At 49.7% G+C, this 27,930-nt stretch overlaps 1 protein-coding gene across 1 annotated transcript; it reads right to left on the bottom strand.

The window, feature by feature from the left end:
- Window positions 1-7,662: 7,662 nt before the first annotated feature.
- On the bottom strand, window positions 7,663-10,060 carry KLF2 (Kruppel like factor 2). The gene is made up of 3 exons (XM_043911107.1): window positions 9,868-10,060; window positions 8,862-9,684; window positions 7,663-8,336 (listed from the first exon to the last, which is right to left on the bottom strand). The coding sequence occupies exons 1-3, from the start codon at window positions 9,940-9,942 to the stop codon at window positions 8,161-8,163; spliced, it is 1,074 nt and encodes a 357-aa protein (XP_043767042.1). The 5' UTR covers window positions 9,943-10,060; the 3' UTR covers window positions 7,663-8,160.
- Window positions 10,061-27,930: the final 17,870 nt, after the last annotated feature.

The following is a 27,930-nucleotide window of genomic DNA, read 5'->3' on the forward strand; positions in this document are numbered from 1 at the left end:
GTGCTGCTGCGAAAACCCCATTTCCGGACGACCCCAAAGCCAGGCCACTGGCAGCGCTCCCCTCCCCTCTGCTGTTGCCCCCATTTTACAGAGGAGGAAACCGAGGCGCAGAGTGTGACTGGTTGGAGCCGACGGTGGTGAGCTGGTGTTGATGCGAGATGGGAACTCTGAGAAATTTGCAGCTGGGCCTGGGCGAGCTGCTCAGAAAAGAAAAACACATCTGAGTTTCCGAGAAGGGGTGAATAAAGCTTTCAAAAGAAAACAAGAGATCCAGGATTCCACTTCTGGGTCGATCACCAAAGAACTGAAAGCAGAGTCTCAAGGCTATGTGTGCACATGCATGTTCATGGCAGCTTTACCCACAGCAGTCAGACGAGAGAGCAGCCCAGGGTCCATCAATGGATGAACAGATAAACAAATGTGGGCTATCCACACAAAGGAATATTACTCAGCCTCAAACAGGAAAGAAATTCTGAAATATGTGATAACATGAATGAAGCTCGAGGACATGATGCTGAGTGAACTAGGCCAGCCATAAAAGGACATATGCAGTATGACTCCACTCACACGAGCTCCCTAAAGTAGTCAGATTCATAGAGATAGAAGGTAGAGTGAAGGGTGCCAGGGCCTGGGGTCGGAGCTGGGGAGTTTGTGTTGAATGGGGCCAGAGTTTCAGCTGGGGAAGATGAAAAATTTCTGAAGATGGATGGTGATAATGGCTGAACCACAGTGTGAGTGTACTTAAGGCCACTGAACCTATGTACACTTAATACTGGTTAAAATGGTTGATTTGGGGACTTCCCTGGGGGGCCAGTGGTTAAGACTTTGACCTCTGATGCACGGGGGGCAGGTTTGCTCCCTGGATGGAGAGCTAAGATCCTACCTGCCATGCAGCCATAAAACCAAAACATAAAATGGGAGTGATATTGTAACAGGGCTTCCATGGTGGCTCAGATGGTAAAGAATCTGCCTGCAATGCAGGAGACCCAGGTTTGAGAGTGGACACACACACACACTCGCAGAGTATTGTAACAAATTCAGTAAAGACTTTAAACATGGTCCACATTAAAAAAAAAAAACTTTAGAAAAGGGTTAGTTTTGTTGTGTGTATTTTTGTTGTTGTTGTTTAGTTGCTTAGTCATGTTTGACTCTTTGTGACCCCATGGACTGCTGTCCTTCACCATCTCCTGGAGTTTGCTCAAACTCATGTCCATTGAATTGGTGATGCCATCCAACCATCTCATCCTCTGTTACCCCCTTCTCCTCCTGCCCTCAATCTTTCCCAGCATCACGGTCTTTTCCAATGAGTCAGCTCTTCACATCAGGTGGTACTTCAGCTGCAGCATCAGTCCTTCCAAGGAATATTTAGGGTTGATTTCCTTTAGGATTGACTGGTTTCATCTCCTTGCTGTCCAAGGGACTTTCAAGAGTCTTGTATGTTATGACAGTGAAAAAAGAAAGAAAACAAGAGATGGACGGGAGGAAGATGAGGAAATGGAGGAGACAGAGGCTGGATATGGTACTCAGTCCTGAAGCAGGGTTTTGTCAGACAGAGTCCCTGTCTCCATTCTCTGTGTGACTCCTAGAATAGCGAGTTTACTTCTCATGGTTGGTCTCAGCCAAGGTCCCACCCAGGGAGCCCCCAGTCAGAGCCAGCCTCCAGGTTCTGGGGTAAAAAATACTAAGGGAACCAAAAGAAGAGTAGGGGAGGGTGTGTGGCCTCAGAGAGAAGGGGGGTGCCTTCCCGGCCAAGGTTATGGTGGAGGAACCATGTTAATGGGCTTGAGGGACATGGCACAAGGCTGGCGGTCACCCTGCCCTTCAGTCCTGCATCCCTGACTCACCCCTGCCTCCTCCTGGGGGTTCCAGCCAGATCCACCTTCTCCCTCTTGAAAGCCCCCTAGGTGGGACCTCCTTCCATCCCTCTGCCTCCCAGGTGGGTCAATCCATGAGCCCTAACATTGGAGGCAGGATAAATGGAGGTCCCAGAAGGCTGAATCAGCTATGTCCTCCGAGAAGCCCAGCAGAGGCTCAGGGATCTGTGGAGGAGACCGGTGGGGCAGGGGTGCAGAACCTTCTAGGACTGGATGGCCACTGGGTCTCAGCCTTGGGGAAGCTGGGTAAGGATTCAGGGAGACGGAACTCCAAGAAACTCTGGATTTCCTGCTGTGTGACCTCAGGCACTTTCCTCCCTTCTCTGCGTCTCCCCGTGCACTGCTCACCTCCCTGGCACATCAAAGAGTTCATCTGCCCTGCCAGCCCCAGCTCCCCCTGTTTGGGTAACATTGTCTAACGTGCAGTCAGGTCCGGAGGAGCCCAGTCATTTGAAAGAAGTCATTGAGTGTGGCCCAGCAAGAGGATGGCATTGATTCCTCCATCCCAGAGAGTGTGTAAGGTTAGCTGGACGGACAGGGCCTGGAAGGGCAAGGAGCAGCGGGCTAGCATTTCCAGCTGCGTGAAAGGCAAGTGCAAAGGCCCTGAGGTAGGTCTGGAAGGCATGTCTGTTTATTCACAGAGCCCACGTGTGGCCATAAATGTAACCCTGCCCCCACCCTCTCTCTCTTCTAAAAGCAGAATTAAAATGGGTGGAGGATGGGGTGTTGAGGTTTGCCTCCTCCCTCTGCCTCTCTCATGAACCAGAGTGAACCTGGCCTTCTGAAGGTGCGCAGTGAAGGGAAAACCCCTACCTTCAGAGTGGGAGTCCTAGCACCAGTGAATGACTCTGGGAAACACCTCCGGGCCTCAGTTTCCTCCTCAACAAGGACAGGGAGAGGATGCCTCTGAGGGGCTTTCCCTCAGTTGCGCTCGAGAAGCAGAGGTGCTGGGACTTGAGATTCCAGGGCCAGCTTCTTTCCCCTGGTGTCTGGTGAGAGCCAGTGGGGCCCCTGCCCCTTGTGTGCTGGCCTCCTGCCTTTCCCCTGAAGATCTGGTGGTGTCTGGCTTTGAGGCCTCAAAGATTCCCCCAGTACAGCTTGGCTTGGCTGCTACTAGTGGCTATGGGAAGAATGCAGGGAACAACATTTCAGGTCTGGAGAACAGCAGGTGCAAAGGCCCTGAGGCAGGACTGAAGAGGAGCATGTCTGGTGACAGTAAGGAGGACAGTGTGGCTGATTGAGCATGCAGGCATGAAAGAGAGTTGGGCAGGAGGAGGTGGGACCCCACGGACCACAGTGAAATCTTTGGATTTATTCTAGAATGATAACAACCTGCTATATGATACCATCTGGTTTTACTGGGGAGAAGAAATTGTCCCCAATATGTGGTCCATGTAGAGGAGCCTCTGGGTCCAATGCCCTAGTTGGTTTGTGTTCTGGCTGCACTGGGCCTTTGTTGTGGCGTGTGAACCTTCTCTAGTTGCGGCGAGCTGGGGGCTACTCTCTAGTTGCAGTGTGTGGTCTCATCGTGGTGGCTTCTCTTGTTTCAGAGGATGGGCTCTAGGGCACATAGGCCTCAGTAGTTGGAGCTCACAGGCTTTAGAGTGCAAGCTCAGTAGTTGTAGGGCATGGGTTTAGTTGCCCCATGGCACATGGGATCTTCCCAGATCAGGGATTGAACTCATGACTCCTGCATTTGCAGGCAGATTTTTAATCACTGGACCACCAGAGAAGTTCCCTTCTTTTGCTTTTCACTGCAACATCTCAGGGAACTCCATCCACCCAGTTAGGCTCCCTTCCCCCAGACACCTATGTTTCCTGAGCCTGCTCTTCTTTGCCCAAGATTTTCCTGAAATATGAGTTTTCCAGGATATTCAGAGGGAAGCCTCTAAAGGACTCACTGGGGCTTCCAGGCCCGCCGGGTGGTGTGCAGGAAGAGGGTGAGTTTGATGCAGTTTAGCATGTAGCTGTTTCCAGGTGTGGGTAGGAGCTGTGACGTCAAGATTGGGCCAACCTGGGTTTGAGCCCAGCCCCTACCAGCTACCCCTGCACTGGGCTAGGGGCTAGCGGTCCTCTCTTGGCACCCACTATCCACATTTGGAAAATGGGGGTGGCCATTCTCTACCCCCACACACCACAGCTTAGTGGGAAGGTTGAAAGAGAATTTGTATCAAGGGATAAAAGCACCTGCCCCAGCCAGGAGCTCAGCTTAAGTTCTCACTGCCTTAGTCATTCAACAAGCACTTGTGGATACTGGCTCTGGGTGATGAGGCGAGGCTGAGTCACTTCTGCTTCCTCAGAACTCTGCTCAGGACTGAGGCACTGGGAGTATTTGCTGAATGAATGAGTGGAGGAGAGAAACAGATTGAGAGAGAGAGAGAGAGAGAGAATGGGACAGAGGTGGAGAGAAGGAAAGGAAGAGAGATTAAGAAAAAGATTATCAGCTATCTATGCATCCTTCATATCTATCTATTATCTATCCATCCATCCATTATATCTATCTATCCATCCATCTATTCATCTATCCATCCATCCATTCATCATATCTAACCATCATCTATCTATCCATCCATCATATCATCTATCATCTATCCATCCATACATTCATCCATCATATCTATCTATCATATCTATATATCCATCCATCTATCCATTCATCCATCCATCCATCATATATATCCATCATCTATCTATCCATCCATCTATTCAACTATTCATCCATCCATTCATTATATCTAACCATCATCTATTTATCCATCCATCCATCGTATCTATCATCTATCTATCCATGCATTCATCCACATTCATCCATCATATCTATATATCCATCCATCCATCCAGTCATCTATCCATCCACCATATCATCTATCTGTCTGTCTGTTTCTATATCTATAAACATGAAAAGAAGTGGTGGGGGGAGAAAGACTTGAAAGTCCCACACACTGACCTCACCCCCACCACCGAGAACGATACGGCCCTGATGTTGATGGTGATGGGGTTGAGAAACCCTGATCTTGTCACACCTGCTCAGCATGAGTCCAGGCAGCTGCTTCATGCTGGTGCCTCTGAGAGCCATTCATCACTGACCTGTTTCCTTGAAACTCTGTAGGGTGTGGCTGAGTCTGTGTGCTAGCTCAGCTTGGCTGATGGGGTAGGGTGCTGAGTCAGGCGTATACTGGGACTCACCTGCTCCTCTGAAGGCTCTCCCTGCCCCCATTTCACACCACATCATTCTGCAGGATGCCTGGGCCTCCCTGACATACAGGAAACCTGGGCGAGAAAAATAGCTCCTATATCTTTCCCCCATCACTGGAGTCACTCTTGGGAGAGCATTTTGGGCAATACCCAAAGCCCTCCAAAACCGTTATCTTTTTCAGCCCTAGGGGGACAATCTGAAATATGGCCCAGCATGTATGTACAGACTCCCAGTGCTTGTTTGCATAAGCAACTCTTGGCCCATCTAAATGGAATATTATGAAGCCATTTAAAATGATGATAAAACCGTATCATGGAGGAAGATGGAAAAATAGTTATAATCTTTCCTGGAAAAAAAAACAAGAGATACAGTGATAGTCACAGCCATGTGAAAACAACTCAACCACTGACCAGCAATCCCTTTCTCCAAAAAACCTTTGATGGGAACTGGGTTATAGAATGAAAGGAAAAAGTTTTTTTTTTCCTGCTTTGATAAATACTTTGTATTTTCTCAAGTGGACACCAGGAAGGAAAAGTGTTCTGTGTCTTCTCACAGGGATGGAGACGGGGCCCAGCAGTGAAGTTTTTATTCATACTTTTCTCTGGGTAGCACCATCTGTCATGGAAGCTTGCTCCCTGAGCTGGAGCCCCCTCCTTGCTGATAAAAGTGGTGAATGAGGATGATAGTTTAGGAACCTGAGTGTTTCAATTGCGACACAAATGACCCTGGGACCGAATGACTCTCTGTGGAGGGAGCTGCCTCACATCTGCTACAATGCTTCTGCAGCATCCCTGGCACCCACCCACCCGAGGCAAGCAGCATCCCCCAGTTGTGGCAACCCCAAATATCTCGAGACCGGATTGCCACTGGCTGAGAACCGCTCATCTGGAAGATGTTAGGCGTAAATCAAGCTTTGGGTTTCAGAAAGGGGCAGAGAAAACAATAAGCGAGGGTTTCTGCATTAATCAGTGCGAGCCGGCTCTTTGCAGGCCCATGTCTCTTGCCGAAAGGTACAGCTGTGTAGGAGCCTGACACTTTCTATTGTATCAGTCGGAGGTACTCAGGAAACAGAAACTTCAGCAGCATCAGTCCCTTCACAAGTAGCCTCTCATTGGGGCCAGAGGCCTCTGGGAGGTGTTTTCAAGCCAGCGAGAAAAATGGTTTTACCCCAAGTTCAAGAAGTCAATGAGAAAGATCAGAGGACCCTACCAAAAATTACTTAAAATCTTTTTCAAGTCATTCTTCTGCTCCTAGTGCCTCTGAAACCAGCTCCGAGCAAAGAGGGGGTGTTTCCAGAGATGGAGGGGGCCAGTGCTCTGCTCTGGAATCATTGTTGTTTTTTTTTTTTCAAAAGCTGCAGAGAGAGGATACAGAAGCTCACACACGCACAATCGCATGCCCTGCATCGCTAGCGGAAGTGGGTCCAGGCTATTGACTCAAGAAAGATGAATCAGATTGTCATCTTCCATTTCTGCTTTTTGTGGATTGCCAAACACTCTCAGCTGTTTCCAGGGCTGCTGGGGAGGCGGGGAGAGGGGGTGGAGGTGGTAGGAAGGATGAAGAGAGGGAGGGAGGGAGGAAATCCCAGCCTCTGTCGCAACAGGGCAAGAGTGTTTTTAAAACAGGCACTGCTTACAAGCTATTTTCACTTTCTGCAAACAACTTGTGCAATTGTTAGTGGCCATAGTTACCCACCCAGGGCTCCGAGAAGGGGGAAGAGGAGGGGGAACCTGGCAGGGAGCAGTACCTCCTTGCCTGATCCGAGGCATCCAGGGTGCTGTGTGGGGATCCTGTCTTGCTCACGAGGTAGACTTCTGGAGTGGACACCTCCAGCCATCAAGGTTGGGGCTCTGATGTGACTCTGTCACACAAGGGCTGCTGGGGAGGGTCTTCTAACCCTCCAACATCAGCAGCAGGTGGCTTGTTACAGAAATCACTCTAGTGGGATCTGGAGACCCTTGGGAGGCAGACAGACTAGGCTGACACCCTGACATCACTGTTCCATAGCTACCTCTCTGGACCTCTTGTTTTCTCCTCTGGAAAAGCTCACTCACCATCCATGACCCTCAAACATGTATTTCTTTTTTTTTTTCCTAACAGGATGGGGAACTCATCTTAAAAAAAAAAATTCTGCTAAAAGGCAAGACTAGTGAAAGGCAATGCAGGTCAGAAACTCAGCATTTTACCCCTTCCAAAAAAAGAAAAGGTCTGTGCTTTATAAAAGTTTGGCTAAAACCTCAGAAGCTTCCAAAAAGAGGTAAGACTTTTTTCAACCTAGAGAAGGCCACGTCAGTGAGACCAGCAAGCAGTTTCTCCAGCTCTAGGGAAAAGGAGGCAATTTATGGCTCAGGGAACAACCTTAAAATAACTCCCTCAGTCCTAAAATGCAGTGTTTAAATTTATAGAAAAACCCACAGGTTCCTGGCAGCTGGGGGCTGCAACTGGCAACCCCGGGTGCTAGCTGGGGCAGCACCCCCCTCACCCAGACTCTGCCAGGCTGCCCTCTACATAAGCTGCCTGTCCCCACATCCCCTCACTCCTCCCAAGTGTCCCAAGCCCCCAGTTATACAAGCGGCCGGACCAGGGCTGTGATTTTTTTTTCAAACGATGCAAAACTTTTTTTAATAAAAAAAAAACAACAGTAAAATCTTATTAAAAACAACTAGGTTGTCAAAATGCCCAGTAGTCTTATTTACAGTAATACAATATATCACAGTCTCTATGTACAATATTATAAAAAAGGTTGCACAGTACAAATTAAGGCGTTATTTTTCACAAGGCATCAAGCCTCGATCCTCTAGTGTAGACCCGGTGGGGCGGGGGGAAGACGACGCTTAATTATTGCACCATTTTGAAAACAAAACTCGTCAAGGAGGATCGTGGTCTTCTCCCACCGGGCCTTCAGTCTCTGCTGGGGGTCGGGCATCGTGGGGGGGGCGGGGCGGGGAAGGGCGCCCCCTCGGTGGCCACGCTGTGCCCGGCCCCGGTCCTCTGGGCCCAATAAATACCAGTCACAGTTTGGAAGGGGGCCGTGCCCGGCGCGTGGGACCCGCCACGGCCGCGCGCGGGTGGGGGCGGGGGGCGTCCGGGCTACATGTGTCTCTTCATGTGCAGCGCCAGGTGGTCGGAGCGCGAGAAGGCACGGTCGCACAGGTGGCACTGGAAGGGCCGGTGGCCCGTGTGCTTGCGGTAGTGGCGCGTGAGCTCGTCCGATCGCGCGAACTTCCAGCCGCAGCCTTCCCAGTTGCAGTGGTAGGGCTTCTCGCCTGCAGAGAGAGGGCGAGAGCGGGTCTTAGTTTCCCTTCTGTCGGAGACTCCCGGGACTCACCCCGCTGCTTAGCGGCTACTCGGGTGCACCCATCCTACCCCCTAACCAGCTCCCAGAAGTGCTCCCGGCTGCTTTTTGAACCTGTAGGTATCCTAGGCACATTATCCCCCACTCCCCGGTCTCTCGATCCTCACTCCCCGGGGGTCCGAGGCGCACCCTGTCCGCTGCTGGTGTCTAGAGCCACGCCTCCAGGGGGCTCCTAAGCCTGCCTCCGCAACAGTCTCAGACACAGCGTCCCCCTAAGGTTTCCTAAGTGCACACCCCTGCCCAAAGTCCCGAGCCACGCTCCCAGGAGGATCCTAGGGGCGCGCCCACGCCCCAGGTTCCCGAGCCACGCCCCCAGGGGGCTTTCTAAGACCTTGCCCCCTGCCCAACCCTCGGGCTACGCCCTTTGGGGGTTCCCAAGTACGCCCCTCCTCTGGCGCGCCCTAGCAGCTGTCCCCAGCCTGTGCCCGCCGCCCACCTGTATGCGTGCGCAGGTGCGCCTTGAGGTGCGAGCTCTTGGTGTAGGTCTTGCCGCAGCCCGCGTAGCTGCAGGTGTGCGTGGCCGTGCGTTTCCGCGGCCAGGACCGGCGGCCGCGCTTGGGCTTGGCCTCCAGCAGCTCCAGCGGAGACGCAGGCGGCGTGAGGAGACCTCGGGCGGCGGATGGCGCCAAGCCCAGAGCCGCGGCGGCGGCGGCCGCGTCGTCAAAGAGACCGAAGGCGGCGGGCGCGGACGGCGCGTAATGCAGGCCGGGCCCGGGCGCCCCGAAGCCCGGGCCGCCGAAGGGAGGCGGGAAGGGGGCGCGCGGGCCGGGTGCAGGAAGGCGCGCGGGGCCATCGGGGCTGAGCGGTGGCGTGTCGGCCGGTGGCGGGGGGCGGCCCCCGGGGCCTCGCATGCACGCGGCGGCCGGGCCCGGGGCGCCTTCGCGCTTGAGGCCCCGTGGTCCGCGGGCCAGGCCGGGCGGGCAGCCGTAGCCGCCGCCGCCGTCTGCCTCGGGGGGCTCAGCCTTCACCAGGCGGCCCGGTGGCGCCAGCAGAAAGCGACCGTGCAGCGCGGGTCCCGGTGGCACGTCCAGTTCGGGCCGCAGCAACTCGGACACCAAACCGCCCGCGGGGGCGCCATAGGGAGGCGGCGCGCCGGGGTCCGGGTAGTAGAACGCAGGCGGCGGGGGCGGCGGGGGTGGCGGGGGCTCCGGGGCGGACTCAGCTCCCAGGCCGTCCAGCCCCATGGACAGGATGAAGTCCAACACGCTGTTGAGGTCGTCGTCGGTGCCGCCTGCCTCGGGCTCGGTGCGCGGCCAGCGCTGCGGGTGACAGGGGATACGCGCGGGCGTGAGCGCGCGGAGGGGCGGGAATCGCGGCCCGCTACCCGCCTTCCATTACCCTGAGCCCGCCGTGCCTGCCGCCTGCGCTCTCCTACCCCGCAGCCCACGTTCTGCTACCCTGAGCCAGCCGCCCCCGCCGCCCGCGGTCCCTGCCGCCCTCACCTCCTGCAGGCCGCGCTCCCGGCACGGGCTAGCGAAAGTGGAGAAGGACGGGAGGATGGGCTCGCTTAGCGCCATGGCTGGGACCCGGGGCTGACGCGGATTCGGGACACCGGTGAGAGGCTGCCCGAAGCCGGGCTGGTCGGGGCGCGGGCGGGCGGGGACGGCTCTGCGGGCCGCGGCCCGGCCCGCCCAAGCCTTATAGGCGCGGCGCGCGCGGGGGCCGGGCCAAGGCGGCGGCGGCGGAAACGCGTCCCGGATGGGGACGAGCTCCGGGCGCAGCCTAAATTTAGCCGCGGTATATAAGCCGGCGGGCGGCGGCGGCCGTGGCCACTGAGGCCGCCAGGGCCCTGAACGGCCGGCTCGGCCCCTAGCGCGCGCAGCCAGGCCGCGCCCCCCCCGGGCCCGCCCCCGCCCGTCTCCCAGGCGACGGCGTCAACACACGCTCCACAACAGCAGAATGACGCTCAGGGATCCCCGCTGTCCCCCGGTGGGATCCCGCCTGCGCGAGGACAGGGAAGACCCGGAGCGGGGGATGGCATCGGGGATCCGAGACTGTGAATGGAGCGGGGTCCCTGACGGACGGGGAGATGGGCCCCGCAGTCACAGAAGGGTCCCCAGAATCCTTGATGGATGGGGGTAATGGGTCTGGCGAGCTCAGAGTGGTGTTCCCTGGACTCCTGATGGATGGGGAGACTCGGCGGCTCATTTCCTTGGGACCCACCAAGCCCTGATCCACTGTTAGGCCCACCACTCTGCTTGCATGATGACATCAAGAAGTTTTTGAGACGTTCTGTCTCAAGGAAGCCCTTCAGGGAGGGGAAACTGAGATTCTGGACGTGCTGGGAGAGGCTTGAGGTCTGACAGCTGTCCGCAGGCTTGGTGCCTTTTCTGACTCATGTAAGTGAAGAGACTCAAGACAAGGAATCTGACAACACAGACCCAGAACCAGCGGGGCCAGTGGCAACAAGCCTCCCCTGGGAGCATCTTAAACACAGCCCGCTAGGTGCCCCACACCATGCTCAAGGACCTGCCAGGAAGGGACTGTCACTCCTGCTGTTACTGCGTGCTGATTCTCTGTGAGCACTGGGAACACGTTTGCCAACAGGCAGACAAATCCCTGCCCTCGGGGCTTTCACTATAATGGGGGGTGGGGAGGAGATGTCAAACGAGCAACTATTAGGGGGAAAGCAGGGGCCAGAGATAGGTGGTGAGTGTGTGTGAGACGGGGAGAGAGAGAATGTGTGGAATTTTGAACCTCACCCAAGAGGAGATGTGTGAGTCAAGATGTGGGGGAAACGGGAGCCAAGTGGGCATCAGAGGGAGAGCATCTCATGGTGTAACCTGGAGCTGGTATCCAGTCTTGGCCTCTTGATACCAGCACCCATGTTCAGGCTTGGAGGTGTCCATAATCAGGTAGAGTCCCACAGCCAGGTGGGGAGGGGTGTAGGCAGCTCCTGACCTGAAAGCCTTCCCTGGGGTCAGGAGACTTTGTCTCAGATAGCATCTGGACCCACCCCCCCCCCCCACAAAGCCCAGGGCCACTGCAGGAGGACTGCCTTGCCACCACACAGACGCCAAGAGACCCCCTTTGGGGTCCACAGTCCTGGATCCTCCTCGCTGGAAGGAGCCTCAGGGGTATGCCAGCTCATCGTGATTCATCAGATTTTGGATTAGGCAAACACTTGTTGATAAGCCCTGTTTGCCAGCTGTGGGGCACCCAGAGGTGCTTTCAGTCCCAGGCACAGCTGATGACTTCAAGTTGAGCTCCAACATGCTTCTTGCGGCCAGCCACTGTGATGGTGGAGAGTCCGTCTTAACCACTGACCACTCCCTATGTGACCTCGAACAAGTAGCTTTGCGTCTCTGAGCCCGCAGAACATAATAATGCCTTACCCCCACAGGGATACTGTGAGAGTCATGCAGATGCTTCTTCTTTGGTGGAAGTGTTGATGAGATCCTGTGAGCTTACCTGAAGGGCTGATTGCTTTGCTCATTGACTTTCCGTTCTCTGGGCCTCAGTTTCCCCAAACGATAATGAGGGGAAGTCGAAGGGAGGCGAATTTGTTTCCCAGGTTGTGTGATTCTCAGGCAATTGCAGACCTCTGCTCCAATGGCCCCTGGGTCGTCCTCCCCCTCAGAGAGGTCCTACAGCTGTCTCCAGCCCATCCCTCTTCCTTCCCTACTCTAGTTTCCCTGCAGGTTCTGAAACATACCAAGCACATTATCTTCCCCCTGCCCCCCAGGCTTTGGTACTTACTGTGCCTTCCACCAAGCCTTCAGTCCTCTCACTTTCCACTTGCTGGGCTCTGGCTCATCTCCCACCCCCTCCTCCCTCAACTCATGAACTTTATTTTTATAGAGGAGTGCCAGGTTTACAGAAAAAATGAGCAGAAAGTACAAAGAGTTCCCATATATCCTCACAATACACAGTTTCCCCTGTTATTAACACCTTGCATTAGATACATTTGTTACATATTGATGCATCATTATTGAGCCAATGTCAATACAATATTATTAATTCAAGCCCCCAGTTTACCTTAGGGTTCACTCTTTGTGTTGGACACTCTATGGGTTGCAACAAATGCATAGTGACATATATCTACTGTTATAGTATCATCTACAACAGTTTTACTGCCCTAAAAATCCCTCCCTCCCTCCCCTCTAAGTCCTGGGTTAAGTTCCATAGTTTTGCCTTTCTTGGAATGTCATAGAGTTGGAATCACAACGTATGTATCTTTTTCACACTGGCTTCTTTCACTCAGCAGCATGCATTTAAGATTCTTCCTTGTCTTTTGGTGGCTTGATAGCTTATTTCTTTATATCAAGGAATAATAGTCCCTTGTAGTAATAGCCCAATTATATCCATACCATCCATGGTATGGGTACACCACCGTTTATCCATTCATGGTAAACAATCTGCAGGAGACCCCAGTTCGATCCTTGGGTCAGGAAGATCCCCTGGAGGAGGGCATGGCAACCACACCGATATTCTGGCCTGGAGAATCCCCATCCACAGAGGAGCCTGGTGGGCTACAGTCTATGGGGTCTCAGAGAGTTGGACATGAGTTTTACATCCATTCACCAATTTTTTTGTAATGATGATAGTAGTAAATTATTTCTTAAATATTTATTTTTATGTATTTATTTGGCTGCACCAGGTCTTAGTTGCAACATGTGGGATCTTTAGTTGTGGTTTATGAGATCTAGTTCCCTGATCAGGGATCAAACCCAGGCCCCCTGCATTGGGAGTGTGGAGTCTTAGCCACTGGACCACCAGGGAAGTCTGTCTTTTCATCTTTTGAAGGACGTCTTGGTTGCTTCCAGTTTGGGCCAATATAGTTGCAACTGAATAGACATTGGTTATGGCTGGTGTAACGGAGAAGGCCATGGCAACCCACTCCAGTACTCTTGCCTGGAAAATCCCATGGACGGAGGAGACTGGTAGGCTGCCGTCCACGGGGTCGCTAAGAGTCGGACACAACGGAGCGACTTCACTTTCACTTTTTACTTTCATGCATTGGAGAAGGAAATGGCAACCCACTCCAGTGTTCTTGCCTAGAGAATCCCAGGGACGGCGGAGCCTGGTGGGCTGCCGTCTATGGGGTCACACCGAGTCGGACATGACTGAAGTGACTTAGCAGCAGCAGCAGCATGGCTGGTGTAAAGTTTCATGTGCAGGTTTTGCCTGGATAAGTCTTCAAATTAACTGGATAAATATCTAGGAACACAACTGATGGATTGTAGGATAAGACTATTTAGCTTGGTGTAAGAGACCACCAAATTGCCTTCCAAAGTAGCTGTGCCGTTTGTGTTTCCATCAGCAAGGGATGAAGGAGAATTTTGGTTGCTCCACATCCTTGTCAGCGTTTTGTTGTTCAGTTGCTCAATTGTGTCCGACTCTTTGCATGGATTGTAGCACACCAGGCTTCCCTGTTCTTCACTACCTCCCAGAGTTTGCTCAAACTCATGTCCAATGAGTCAGTGAGCCATCCAGCCATCTCGTCCTCTGTCGTCCCCTTCTCCTCCTACCTTCAATCTTTCCCAGCATCAGGGTCTTTTCCAATGAGTTGGTTCTTCACATCAGGTGGCCAAAGTATTAGAGCTTCAGCTTCAGCATCAGTCCTTTCAATGAATATTCAAGGTTGATTTCCTTTAGGATGGACTGACTTGATCTCCCTGCTGTCAAAAAGCACCAGTTCTTCAGTGCTCCGCCTTTCTACTGTCCAGGCCTCACAGCCATACATGACTACTGAAAAAACCATAGCTTTGACTATATGGACTTTTCCAGACAAATTAATGTCTCTGCTTTTCAATATGCTGCCTAGATTTGTCATAGCTTTTCTTCCTAGACAAGGAGTAAATGTCTTTTAATTTCATGGCTTCAGTCACCATCTGTAGTGACTTTGGAGCCCAAGAAAATAAAGTCTGTCACCATTTCCATTTTATCCACATCTTTTTTCCATGAAGTGATGGGAATGGAAGCCATGATCTTCGGTTTTTGAATGTTGCATTTTTGAATGCCAGATTTTTTTTCCTTTCCTCTTTCACCTTCATCAAAGAGGCTCTTTAATTCCTCTTTGCTTTCTACCATTAGGGTAGTGTCATCTGCAATATATGAGGTTATTGATATTTCTTCTGGCAATCTTGATTCCAGTTTGTGCTTCATCCAGCCTGGCATTTCACATGATGTACTCTGCATATGGGAAACAGTGGAAACAGTAGCAGACTTTTTTGGGGGGTGGCTCACTGCAGATGGTGATTGCCGCCATGAAATTAAAAGACGCTTACTCCTTGGAAGGAAAGTTATGACCAACCTAGATAGCATATTAAAAAGCAGAGACATTACTTTGCCAACAAAGGTCCATCTAGTCAAGGCCATGATTTTTCCAATAGTCATATATGGATGTGAGAGTTGAACTATAAGGAAAGCTGATAGCCGAAGAATTGATGCTTTTGAACTGTGGTGTTGGAGAAGACTCTTGAGAGTCCCTTGGACTGCAAGGAGATCCAAGCAGTCCATCCTAAAGGAGATCAGTCCTGGGTGTTCATTGGAAGGTCAGATGTTGAAGCTGAAACTCCAATACTCTGGCCACCTCATGCGAAGAGTTGACTCATTGGAAAAGACCCTGATGCTGGGAGGGATTGGGGGCAGGAGGAGAAGGGGACAACAGAGGATGAGATGGCTGGATGGCATCACCAACTCGGTTGACATGAGTTTGAGTAAACTCCGGGAGTTTGTGGTGGGCAGGGAGGCCTGGCGTGCTGCATTCCATGGGGTCGCAAAGAGTCAGACATAACTGAGTGGCTGAACTGAACTGAACTTTGCGTATTGGTTAAATAAGCAGGCTGACAATATATAGCCTTGATGTACTCCTTTCCCAATTTAGAACCAGTCTGTTGTTCCATGTCTGGTTCTAACTGTTGCTTCTTGACCTGCATACGGATTTCTCAGGAGGCAGGTCAGGTGGTCTGGTATTCCCATCTCTTGAAGAATTTTCCAGTTTGTTATGATCCACACAGTCAAAGGCTTTAGTGTAGTCAATGAAGCAGAAGTAGATGTTGTTTTGGAATTCACTTGCTTTTTCTATGATCCAGTGGATGTCGGCAGTTTGGTTCCTCTGCATTTTCTAAAATCCAGCTCGAACATCTGGAAGTTCATGGTTCACATACTGTTAAAACCTGGCTTGGAGGATTTTGAGCATGACCTTGCTAGCATGTGAAATGAGTGCAATTGTGTGGCAGTCTGAACATTCTTTGGCATTGCCCTTCTTTGGGATTGGAATGAAAAACTGACCTTTTCCAGTCCTGTGGCCACTGCTGAGTTTTTCAAATTTGCTGGCATATTGAGTGCAGCACTTTCACAGCATCATCGTTTAGGATTTGAAATAGCTCGAGTGGAATTCCTTTACCTCCACTACCTTTGTTTGGAGTGATGTTTCCTAAGGCCCTCTTGACTTCACACTTCAAGATGTCTGGTTCTAGATGAGTGATCACACCATCGTGGTTATCTGGGTCATTAAGATCTTTTTTGTATAGTTCTTCTGCATTTTCTTGCCACCTTTTCTTAATATCTTCTGCGTCTCTTAGGTCCATACTGTTTCTGTCCTTTATTGTGCCTGTGTTTGTGTGAAATATTCCCTTAGTATCTCTAAATCTCTAATATCATCAGCATTTACTGGTGTCAATTTTTTTTGTATTTCAGCTATTTTAATAGGTGTTTGGTGGTATCTTGTGTTAGTTTGCAATCCCTTGATGACATCTGATGTGGAGTACCTTTCCATGTGCTTATTTGCCATCTGCATGTCTTCTTTGGCCCAGTTTTTAACTGGTCTTTTTCTTTTTTTTTTATTTTTATTTTTTGGTCTTTTTCTTATTGTTAATTTTCTTATTGGATTTTAAGAATTCTTTGTGTATTTTGAACACTAGCCCTTTCCAGGTAGGTGTTTTGTGAAGATTTTCTCCCAATCTGTGGCTTGTCTTTTGATTCTCTTAACAGTGCCTTTTGCAGAACAGAAGTTTTTCATTTTAATGAAGGCTAGCTTATCAGTTTTCCATTTCACAAATTGTGCTTTTGGTCTTGTATCTGAAAAGTCAGTGCCAAACCCAAGGTCATCTCGATGTTTCCTTATCATCTAGAAGATTTACAGTTTTGCATTTTATGTTGAAGTGAATGATCGGTTTGGAGTTAACGTTGTTGTTGTTGCTTGGCTGATTGTTTTGTCTTGTTTTGCATGTGGATACACAGTGGTTCCAGCATCCTCTGTTGAAAAGGCTGTCCTCAGCTCATCTGACTGTGTGTTTCAGTGTAAATGTGAGCTTTCCTGGCTCCCTCACCCCGCAGATACTAACCCTCCCCAGGGCATACAGTGCCTTCCTCCACCGCCTATATTTTTGTTGTACAGAACTTTTCGCCATTGATCATTATTTTAATCCACCCATTTGCTTTTTTTTTTTTTGTCTCTCTCACAAATAGTGAATGACTCACAGGAGGATGGGAGCCAGGTCTATATTGGATCCATTGTGTGTGTTCCTCAAGCCCAGCTCAGCACACAGTGGGTGCTCAATCAATGTTCACCAGAGGAATGAGCAAGCAAATGATTGGCTCCATCTCTTGCAGCCTTAGGAGCTTCTGCGGGGAGTTCTCTACTCCTGTGGGATTGTCTATACTCTCTCCCCTTCACCCAGCCTCCTGTGCACCTTCTTTGTCACCGTGGGTGATCATAAGTTAAATATGTCCCCAAAAGTTATGTCCAAGTCCTCACTTCTGTTTCCTGTGAGTGTGACTTTAATTGGAAAGAGGATCTCTGCAGATATAATTAGGGGTCTTGAAATGAGACCATCCTGGGTGAGGATGGGTCCTACACCCAATGATAAGTGTCCTTATAAGAGAAAGGACATGGAGACACACACACAGAGAAGGCCATGTGAAGGTGGGGACAGAAACGAGATTTGTAGCTCTAAGCCAAGGGGCACTGAAGATTGCCGGGGGTCACCAGAGGCCAGGAGGGAGGCCTGGGACAGATGTTTTCCTCGGAGCATCAGAAGGAACCAACCCTATCAACACCTTCGTTTCGGAATTCTGGCCCCCAGGACGCAAGAGGCTACATCTCTGTTACCTTAAGCCACCCAGTTTGTGTCGCGTGTTGCGGCATCCCCAGGAAGCTCAGACATCATGGTAGCCAGCTGTTCTGCCTTCCTAGTTTCCTCTTCAGGAAGGGAGCCCCTCAAAGTCAGGGGCCTCCCTTGACTCATCTCTGTGTCCCCCAGGCCCAGCTGAGGACCTGGTGTGGAAACAAACACGACGTGAGGATCCTGGCCACTCACCGAGGACCCCCCGGGACAGCGTGAGACGCTTCAGCAGGGCCTCCAGGGAAGGAAACCCACCCAGAGTCCCAGCAGTGGGTGGGAGGAACGTGAGCTTTAGTTGCCACTCTCATTGTGTGACCGTGGGCGCGTCAGGTAACCTCTCCAAGCCTCAGTTTCATGGTGCGATAGGAGTCCTTACTGCTTGATTATGGGCATAGAGGAGTGAGCCAGATAGGAGATCCTGGGCAGAGGGAGAGACTTGGCACCGAGCAGTTCAGGGCAGGGCCCCTCTCTGGCTGTGGGTCTGTCTCGCTGCTACCCAGGCTGCGCCCCGTCCTGTGTGGGCATGTGTGTTTGTGACGTCTCAGATGATGATACTTTTGGAAAACGAGCTCTGGACTTGAAGTCAGGCCCCAAGTTCACCTCTTAGAAGTGGGGTGACTTACTCCTTTTTAAAAACTTTTATTTATGTATTTATTTTTGGCTGTGCTGGGCCTTTGTGGCTGTATGTGAGCTTTCTCTACTTGTGGCAGGCAGGGGCTACTTTCTCGTTGTGGTACACAGACTTCTCATTGCCAGGCACGGGCTCTAGGCCCTGTGGGCTCTGGAGCACATGCGCTCAGGACTTAAGGCGCATGGGCTTAGTCAGGGCATCTTCCCAGCCAGGGATTGAACCGGTGTCTCCTGCATCACCTGCATTGACAGGCAGGTTCTTTACTACTAGCACCACCTGGGAATCTTCCCGGAGCAGGGATCAACCCCATGTCTCCTGCATTGGCAAGCGGATTCTTAACCACTGGACCACCAGGGAAGAAGTCTTGGGGTGTCTTGGCAAAGCTTCCGAGCAGCCTGTCCCATTGCTAAGTGGGGGAGAATAAGGCATGTGTCCAGGGATTCCATGGTCAGTAATCAAACTGCTGATGCTGAAGCTCACAGTGGGTGCTAAGTAAATGAGTACCCTTCTGCCTGTCATGGGTAAGTTCCTAAAGGCTAGGGGCTGGCCCTGTGTGCCCCACCAGCCCTCTCTTCCAATCAGGAACTTTATGTCTCTTGATAATGACATGGTTGTTCTCATCTCTTTCCCCAGTCCTCCCACCCTCTCCTAGCAGCCCGACATGAATAGTCTAAGCCAAGGGGGCATATCATTTCTCTCAAATGCATCGATAATGTTTGGAGCACTGTGGTTGCACAGATTCTGAGATTACATCCAGATTCAGTGCTGGAAAAGAGTGCCGTGATTGATTAGTGATGTCTGTCCATGATTGGTTGCTGATGTCAGTCACCAGTGAAGCCTTGGAGGAGTAGTAGGCATGCCAGGCTCCTCTGCCCATGAAATTCTCCAGGCAGGAATACTGGAGTGGGTTGCCATTCCCGTCTTCAGGTGAGTGGGCATGCAGCTTCACATTTACCATCTCTTGCCAGGCTGTCTTTAAGAACTCAGAAAACTTGCACATCAGAAAGTTTGAGTCTGAGCAACATATAAATATTGAGCTTCCTCTCCACATTCTACTGGATGTGGAGAGGAAAATAAAAATGTACACAGCTCCATTTCTGCCCACAGAGAGCTTCCAGTCTCCTTTAACTGGGTCCTGGCCATTTCTAGGATCCTGTACTTTGCCCTTTTCTTCTCAAGTCTAGATTGCCTCTCCCTTTAACAGCTGTTCTGTCCCAAATAGCTATTGTGTGCACTTGGCTCAACTCCCAAGAGCAAGCACTCAGGAATTCTACAGAAAACACGTCACTTAAAATACAGCTGAGCTTCCAAGACAAATTGTGAACGCTCTAGAGGAATTACAGTCACATGACAGCAGCAACTGGACGATGACTCCCAGCTGGGGCAGTCAGGGTATTTCTGCTTAAGTTCGCACAAGTGTTTTGCAGCACGTTGCCAAACTCAGCTCCCTGATGTTTCGAGGCTCCGTGTTTCTCGAGGATGAGAAATGATGCAGGCAGGGATGACCCTGCAAGTGGGCTTTTCCTGCAGGTCTTAGCCTTAGCTAAGACTTAGTACTGCCATGCTTGTGGCAGAGACCCACTGAGAAAGGGCACTTGCCAATTTGCCTTCCAGTCTCTGGGGTTTTCTTATCGCTTACGAACAGTTAAGTAGTGAGCATGTAGGAGGGTGCAGACTGTGTTTGGTTGATGATTGATGGATTTCTATGAGGACCCTTCATCATCCCCTCACCAGTCAGGCTGTGACTATCTCAGTCTCATTGATGCGGGACAGGAGAGGGGAACAGTTATTAAGCACCTACTGTATGCCAGGTCCTGCACTAAAGAGCTGCATGTATTTTCTCTTGTTTAATCATCACAGCAGGTCTGTTCAGCATGGTGAGCAACGAACAGAATGGGGATGCTGAGCCAGAACCCCAGGTCAGATCCTGGCCCTGGCACTTATAGATCAGTAACTGTGAGTGAATGGCCTTCTCTTTTTTGAAACTCTGTCCCTCTTGCATCACAGGAGCAAGAGAATACCTTGTCACATGTTAATGAAGATGAGACACCTCATGTAAAAAAACTTTTCCTAGAAGAGGCCCTCCATTCCTGGAAGCTATTTTTATTTGACTAAATCAAGGGCTGGTACTTCCTCACTTGTAGCTTTTTACAAATATATGTATCTGTGTGTGTGTGTGTGTGTGTGTGTGTATGAAGGTGTCATGAATATTGTTCTTTTTTAAAAAAAATTATTTTGTTGAAGTATAGTTGATTAACAATGCTGTGTTAATTTCTGGTGTGCAACAAAATGTTCTTCATATCTCCCATATATTTCTATTTTAATTATAGATGCATACATATGTGTGTGATTTTTATGGAGGTGAGATTCACATAATATAAAATTAACCATTTTAAAGTGAAAAATTCAGAGGCATTGAGGACTTTCACAGTATTGTACAACCGTCCCCTCTATATAGTTCCAGAATATTTCCGTCCCCTCAAAAGGAAACCCCATTCCCATCAGCCAGCACCCCCTATCCCCTTCTCCCCCAGCGCCTGGTAACCACAAATCTGCTCTTAGTCTCTCTGGATTTGCCTGTTTTGGACATTTCAGCTAAAGGGAATTACACACCATGTGACCAAGCGGCTTTTATTTGCCCAGTAGTTACGTGTGTTCTTGTTCCCTTTATGAATGATTAGATAGATTGTGCAAGTCACCAGTCATGTCTGACTCTGTGACCCCGTGCACTGTAGCCCACCAGGCTCCTCCGTCCATGGAATTCTCCAGGCTAGAATACCGGAGTGGATTGCTGTTTCCTTCTCCAGTGGATCTTCCTGACCTGGGGATCAAACCTGGGCCTCCTGCATTGCAAGCGGCTTCTTTACCATCTGAGCCACAAGGGAAGCCCCTTATGAATAATTGGAGAAAACCAAAAGAATACTGTTTCAGGATACGTGAATATTCTATGAAAATCAGGTTTCAATGTCCATAAATATATTTTTTATTTATTTTAAAATAATTTTCTTTATGTATTTTGGCTGTGCTGGGTCTTTGTTGCAGTGCGAGCTTTTCTCTCGTTGCAGGGGGTGAGGGTGACTCTCTAGCTGTGGAGCATGGGCTGTCAGGCGCACGAGCTTCAGAAGTTGCAGCCTCCCGGCTCTGGAGAACAGACTCAACAGTTAGCGCGGCTTAGCTGCTCCATTTCATGTGGGATCCTCCCGGGCCAGGGGTCAAATCTGTGTCTCTTGCCATTGGTAGGTGGACTCTGTACCACTGAGCCGCCAGGGAAGCCTTCCTAAATATGCTTTATTGGCACACAGACACACCCATTCATGGATGTATTGAGACTATGCACAGACAGTCTGGATGAACTCAAGCAGGAAACACTGAATCTCTGGACCAAAGCTTAGAGAAGTTGAATCCCTTCTGGACTCCAGAGACTGAGCTAGGTCCCCAAACCATAACTGCCTCTGAGTGTGTATTTAATAGACATTTCTGGAATTTTTCTTACTGAGCAGGTCCTGAAGAGTGAGTTGTCATCAAGAGTGAGTGGGTCTCTGCCCTTACTTAGCTCCCAAGTGTTAAATCGATAACCAGCCAAATAGATACGGAGATGAATCTGAAGACATCCTTTAGATCAGGGATGTAGGGACATTCAGCATCAGGGATATCGCAACACTTGGTTGTAGAGGTACAGTTTTTTAGTGATGACTGACTTCATAGGTTTTTGGTTTTTTGCTTTCTTTGCTTAGAGTTTTTGTTACCTTTTGGCCATAGCATCTGGGCTAGGGGCTGCCTTTTTGTTTTATTTTTACTTCATTTTTATTTTTAAAAAAGTTTTATTTAGATTTAAAATTTTGTTTTATTTAGATTTAAAATGTCTAAGTTTTAATTTTTACTTAAAAAATTTTAGTTTTATTTAGATTTAAAATTTTTTTTAAGTTTGAGAGTTTTCCTTGGCCTAGTGGCTAGGATTCTGGGCTTTCACTGCTGTGGTCTAGGTTCAATACCTGGTTGGGAACTGAGATCCTGCAAGCCCACAGCACAGTCAAAAAAAATTTTTAAGTTTTGTTTAGGTTTAATCCTTTTCATTTCAAATTTTGAATTTTATTCAGATTTTCTAAAATTTTCATTTTATTTAGATTTATTGTGGGATGTTTTGCATACTCTGAAATTTCCAAGTGGTGCAACCATCACCACAGTCCAGCTTTATAATTTTTCCCATCATTCCAAGGAAATCTCTCATGGCCCCTTTTAAGTCCATCCCCACTTCCACCCCCAGCCCCAGGCACCCACTGATGTGCTAAGTCTATAGATTTGCCTTTCCTAGGTATTTCATGTAAATGCAATCATACAGTGTAGTCCTTTTCATCTGGTTACTTTCACTATATATAATTTGAGGCAGAGTATATCAGTCACTGGTTCCTTTTCATTCCTTTCCTTTTTCACAGTATTCCATCTTACGTATGAGCCACAACTTCATCACCCCTTCACCTATTGATGGACACAGTAATACTGTGTTGTCCTTATAATTTCTTGGAGCCCAGGAATAATCCCACACGCATAGCTTAGAAAAGGCAGTAGGGTTTCCCTGATGGCTCAGTGGTAAAGAATCCACCTGCCAATGCTGGAGACACAGGTTCAATCCCTGGTCCAGGAAGATCCCACATGCAGCAGAGTAACTCAGCCCAGGAGCCACAGCTATTGACCTGTGGTCTAGAGCCTGGGGGTCACAGCCACGAAACCTGCATGTGGTAGCTACTGAAGGCCATGTGCCCTAGAGCCTGTGCTCTGCAACAAGAGAGGCCACTGCAATGAGAAGCCTGTGCTCCACCACTAGAGAGTGGCCCCTACTCTATGCACGGTGATGGAGACCCAGCACAGTGAAAAAGAAATAAAATTTAAAAAAATTTTTTAAAAGAAAATGCAGTAATGTCCTTTCCCACCCCGAGTGCCCTGGCCTCCCCTTCCCTCATTGACTGGGGACTCTGGCACTGTTGCCTGCAAAGTCACCCCTTTGGGCAGCTGGTTAGACCTGTGTGGTTCCCTGCCACACCTAGCCAGGAGGAGGAGGATGGAGCCCTGCCCTGAGACACCCATGGGTTCTCTGCACTCACGTGCCCAGCATCATCAAACAGCTTGACCTAACAAGAGGAACGGGAAAGGCCTGGGTGCTGGGGCAACAACAACCAATTTTGACCCCTGCATGTTTGGCACCTGGGAGACCCTTTTCCTCACACAGTCCCCTGACTTGCCTTCTGACTTCAAGAAAGGTTTGATCCTCACTCATATGGATAACAAGCCTGCACAGAGCCTCCTCTCCTTAGGGATCATGGCCTGTGGTCACATAACTTGCTTTGGTTTCCTGTCATTAGCTGAAGGAGCTGGTTTTGGCATTAACCTCATTTGAATCTACTCTGTTCCTTCCTTGGTAGATGGCCTCAAGCACATTGCTTCACCCTGCTGACCTGCAATGTGGTAATCAGGGTAGAAAATAATAATGACATGATTAAGTTATTATATGTTATTATATCATTATTATATATTGTTAATAATGATAGGCACTAGACAGGTTGGCCAATGTTCTTCAAGGGATGCAGAGTTTAAGGACCCCATGTAACATTGTTAAAGTTTATTTATAGATCTCCACATCTTTTATTTGGGTAAGGATAAGGAATTTCTGGATGCCTGGAACATCATCTTCGTAAAACAAAGAAGCATAAATATTTTTCAGATCCACTTTTTTTTTTTTTCAGATCCACTTTTTTTTTTACTTTCATTTTTTAAAAATTGAGGTGAAATTCACAAAAGAAAAATTAACCACTTAAAGTGTACAGCTCAGTATCAAAATGTACAAACATCCCCTCTAGCTAGTTCCAGAACACGTTCATCACCCCAAAAGGAGACCCCGTACCCATCAGTGGGTATACTCACTCCCCATTACTCCCTCCCTCTCTCAGTCCCTGGCAACCATTAATCTGCTTTCTGTCTCTATGAATTTGCCTGTTCTGGATGTTCCATAAATGGAATCATTCAGTAAGTGGCCTTTTGTGTCTAGCTTCTTATACTCAGTGTAATGTTTTCAAAATTCATCCCTCTCACCCCTAGTTCTTCAACATCTATGCTCATCAACCCTGGGCAAATGCTGGCATGTGGTTTCTGAACTACAAATACTTTTCTGATTGAATCTGGGGGAGGGAGGTTAAACAAAAACTTAAAGAGTGATAGGCCCCTATGGGAAAATATCTACAGTATCGTGGGATCAGTGGTGTCCTGACTAAAAGACACCCCCGCACCCTAACCTCCCATATCCATGAATGCGACCTTCTTCCCAGGATGAATCCGCCTGCTAATGCAGGAGGTGCAAGAAACTCGGGTTCAATCCCTTGGTAGGGAAGATCCCCTGGAATAGGAAATGGCAACCCACTCCAGTATTCTTGCTTGGGAAATCCTATGGACAGAGGAGCCTGGTGGGCTGCAGTCCATGGGGTTGCAAAGAGTCGGACACAACTGAATGAGCACGTGCACATATGATTAAATGAAAGATCTTGAGATCATTCTGGATTTAGAGTGGACTCTAAGTCCAGGGACAGGTGTCCTTGTAGGGGAAAAGGAGGGGAAACAGAGAGAGAAAGGAAGGCCATTGAAGACGGAGGAAGAGAAAGGGGTGATGCACCCACAAGCCAAGGAATTGCTGGCAGCCCCCAGAAGCTGGGAGAGAGGTGGGACAGATTCTCCCTCTGAACCTCTGGAAGGAGCCAACCCTGCCCACACCTTCATCTCAGACCTCGGCCTCCAGGACTGTGAGACAACAAATGTGTCTGTGTAACACTCCCTAGTTTGTAATCATTTGTTAAAGCAGCCACAGGAAGGCGGGGACAGGAGGGGTGGCCAGGGGTCTCTGCACACTGAACCTGGCTTGATTGTGACTGATATCGCCAGCTGAGGCTGAGGTTCCCTGGGCCCAGCAAGGAGTAAGGCGTGCCCACAAACAGCCAGGGTGGAGCAAGATAAATGCCATGAAAGAGGTACAATTATTATTGTTCTCATTATCATTATTATTGAGTCATTACTGGTCTCTGTGAAATGGGGGGGCTCATTATTCCCCCTACTCCAGCCCATCCCTCCCTTCCCCACCCCAGTTAATGGAGCCCCCTTCTTTCGCTGAGGCTAGAGTTGCCAGATCAAACATAAGACGCCCAGTGAAATATGAATTTCAGAGAGATGAGGAAAGATGTTTTCATATAAGAATCTCCCCATATAACTGCCTTCCCCTCCTCATGCTTAGCCTAGAGTTGTTGTTTTTACAAGTAACCTTTTTTTTTTTTTTTTGGTTGTGCCACGTGCATGTGGGATCTTAGTTCCCCAACCAGGGATTGAACCCGTGCCCCCTGCAGTGGTTTGAACCCTGCTACCTGCAGTGGAAGTGTGGAGTCTTAACCACTGGAATGCAGAGCCACAAAGCCTGTGGACCACAACTCCTGAGCCCGTGCTCCAGACCCTGGGAGCCAAAACTACTGAGCCCACAGGCCTAGCGCCTGTGCTCTGCAATAAGAGGAGCCACTACAAAGAGAAGCCCATGCATCCTAACAAGGAGTAGCCCCACTCGGTGCAGATAGAGAAAGCCCACGCAGCAATGAAGACCCAGCACGGCCAAAAACAAACAAACAAATAAATAAATAAAATCAACCCCTGGACCACCAGGGAAACTCCTACAAATAACCTTTTACTTTTGGAGTGACAAGTCTAATTGCAGAAAAGCTGCGAAGATCATACGCAGAGTTCCCAAGTCTCCTTGACCCAGTTTTCCTGAAAGTTAATATCTCACGTGACCATGGTGTGTTTGTCGAGACTGAGAAATTAACACTGGGCAAAACGATTGATGCTACACTCCAGACTTTACCCGATGCCCCCGCATCACCCGTGAGTGTCCTTTTTCAGTTTTGGGTCCCGTCCAGCGTTTAGTCATCACGTCGCCCCAGTCCCCTCTGGTCTGTGACAGTTTCTTGGGTTTGGTTTTTCCATCACCTTCACAGTCCTGCAGAGTGCTGGCTGGCTATCCCCCAGGACCACAGAATGTTCCCCCATCTGGGTTTATCTGCTGTTTTCTTGTGACTAGATGGGGGGATTTGGGGAGAGGATCACCGAGGTGAGGGGTCCTCCATGTCACACCGTCCCAGGGGTCTCTGATGTCGTCATGACTTCTTACTGTGATATGAACACTGCGCTTCATGCTTGGGGGCACCATGAGCATTCCTCCCTAAACATCTTCAGGAACCAGATGGAACTTTGGTTCCTTGAAAGCGGAAGACAGCGACAGGACGCATCAGGCACTGGGCCAGGCCCTGGGATGAACCCACTTTGAGCTGCTGGAAGACAGGTTTTTAAAAATGAATTAATTATCTTTGGTTGTGCTGGGTCTTCATGGCCGTACATGGGTTTTCTCTATTTGCGGCAAGCAGCGGCTACTTTTTGTTGAGGAGCGAGGGCTTCTCATTGCAGGGGCTTCTCCTGTTGCTGAGTGTGAGCTCTAGGTGCATATTCATATGCTCAAGAGTTGAAGCACACAGGTTTAGTCGTTGTGGACCCCGGGCTTAGTTACCCAGCAGCATGTGGAATCTTTTCAGACCAGGGGGTCAAACCCATGTCCTCTGCATTGACAGATACTCAACCACTGGATCGCCAGGGAAGTCCCAGACGACAGATTTTAATGGGAAAAAGTGGACATAGACGAACTTCTCCAACTGCAGAGCCTGGAATCCTGAAACGGTCCTCTTATCTTCTTCCCAATTTCCCGAGGCTGCATACTCTGCAGCTTCTTTAAGTGATAAGAGAGGCAGCCATTTTTGAGAAGTGTGCCTGAAGCGTGTTCCTCTAATTTAATAGCCTGAAGAACTCTGGCTGAGCCATTTTAATCCTCGGAGGTGATTTCATCTGCACAGCGGCTTCGTGATGTTACCCAAATTCTCCCAAGAAGAATGGCAGCTCAGAGAGGCTGAAGTACCTCTTGAAGATCACACAGCAGCTTGGATTTGCTTGCTCCCACCAAATCTGCTCCCTATTGCAAGAAACCTTAGTAGTTAAGTTGCATCTTCCCTAGAATATGTTCTTTTTATTACTTAATCTATTTATTTGGCTCAGTGGTAAAGAATCCACCTCCAGTGCAGGAGACACAGGAGACTCAGGTTTGATCCCTGGGTCGGGAAGATCCCCTGGAGGAGGAAATGGCAACCCACTTCAGTATTCTTGCCTGGGAAATCCCAAGGACAGAGGTGTCTGGCGGGTTATTGTCCTTGGGGTTGCAAAGAGTAGGACACGACTCAGCGACTGTGCCCGCGTGCCCACACGTTTTAGTTAATTGTTTCTGGCTGTGCCTGGTCTTTGCTGCTTTGTGTGGGCTTTCTCTAGTTGTGGCGAGTGGCGGCTTACTCTTGGTTTTAGTGCACGGGCTTCTCGTGGTGGCTTCTCTTGTTGCAGTGTTAGGGGAAGCACGCTGATTGAAACCGCCCACCCTGGCCAGGCACCGTAGTAACCAATTGCATGAGTTGTTTTATGACAGGAGGTCCTGATAAGGAATACGGAACCAATAAGCCACCCCCAACCGGAAGAGTTTGGGAAAGGTCTAAAGGAGACACCGCGTGTCCATCCACTTCCCAGAATCCCTCTCGCTAGCATCCATCTTGGCTGAGGATCCGTGCACCACTGGGAAAGACTCTGAATTAGAATGATTGGTCAAAGACCACCCGGAAACTAATCCCATCACCATAAAACCCAATACTGCGAGCCACGAGGCAGAGCAGTTCTCCTGGGTTCCCTTACCC

This window comes from Cervus elaphus, chromosome 9 (assembly GCF_910594005.1).
Source record: "Cervus elaphus chromosome 9, mCerEla1.1, whole genome shotgun sequence".
Lineage (NCBI taxonomy): Eukaryota > Metazoa > Chordata > Mammalia > Artiodactyla > Cervidae > Cervus > Cervus elaphus.

Excerpts from the sequence above, each read along its gene's own strand:
- KLF2 (XM_043911107.1), bottom strand. The coding sequence starts at position 9,942 with ATGGCGCTAAGCGAGCCCATCCTCCCGTCCTTCTCCACTTTCGCTAGC. Across the intron at positions 9,685-9,867 it reads GGGAGCGCGGCCTGCAGGAG|CGCTGGCCGCGCACCGAGCC; the intron begins GTGAGGGCGGCA and ends TGTCACCCGCAG. Across the intron at positions 8,337-8,861 it reads GCACCTGCGCACGCATACAG|GCGAGAAGCCCTACCACTGC; the intron begins GTGGGCGGCGGG and ends CTCTCTCTGCAG.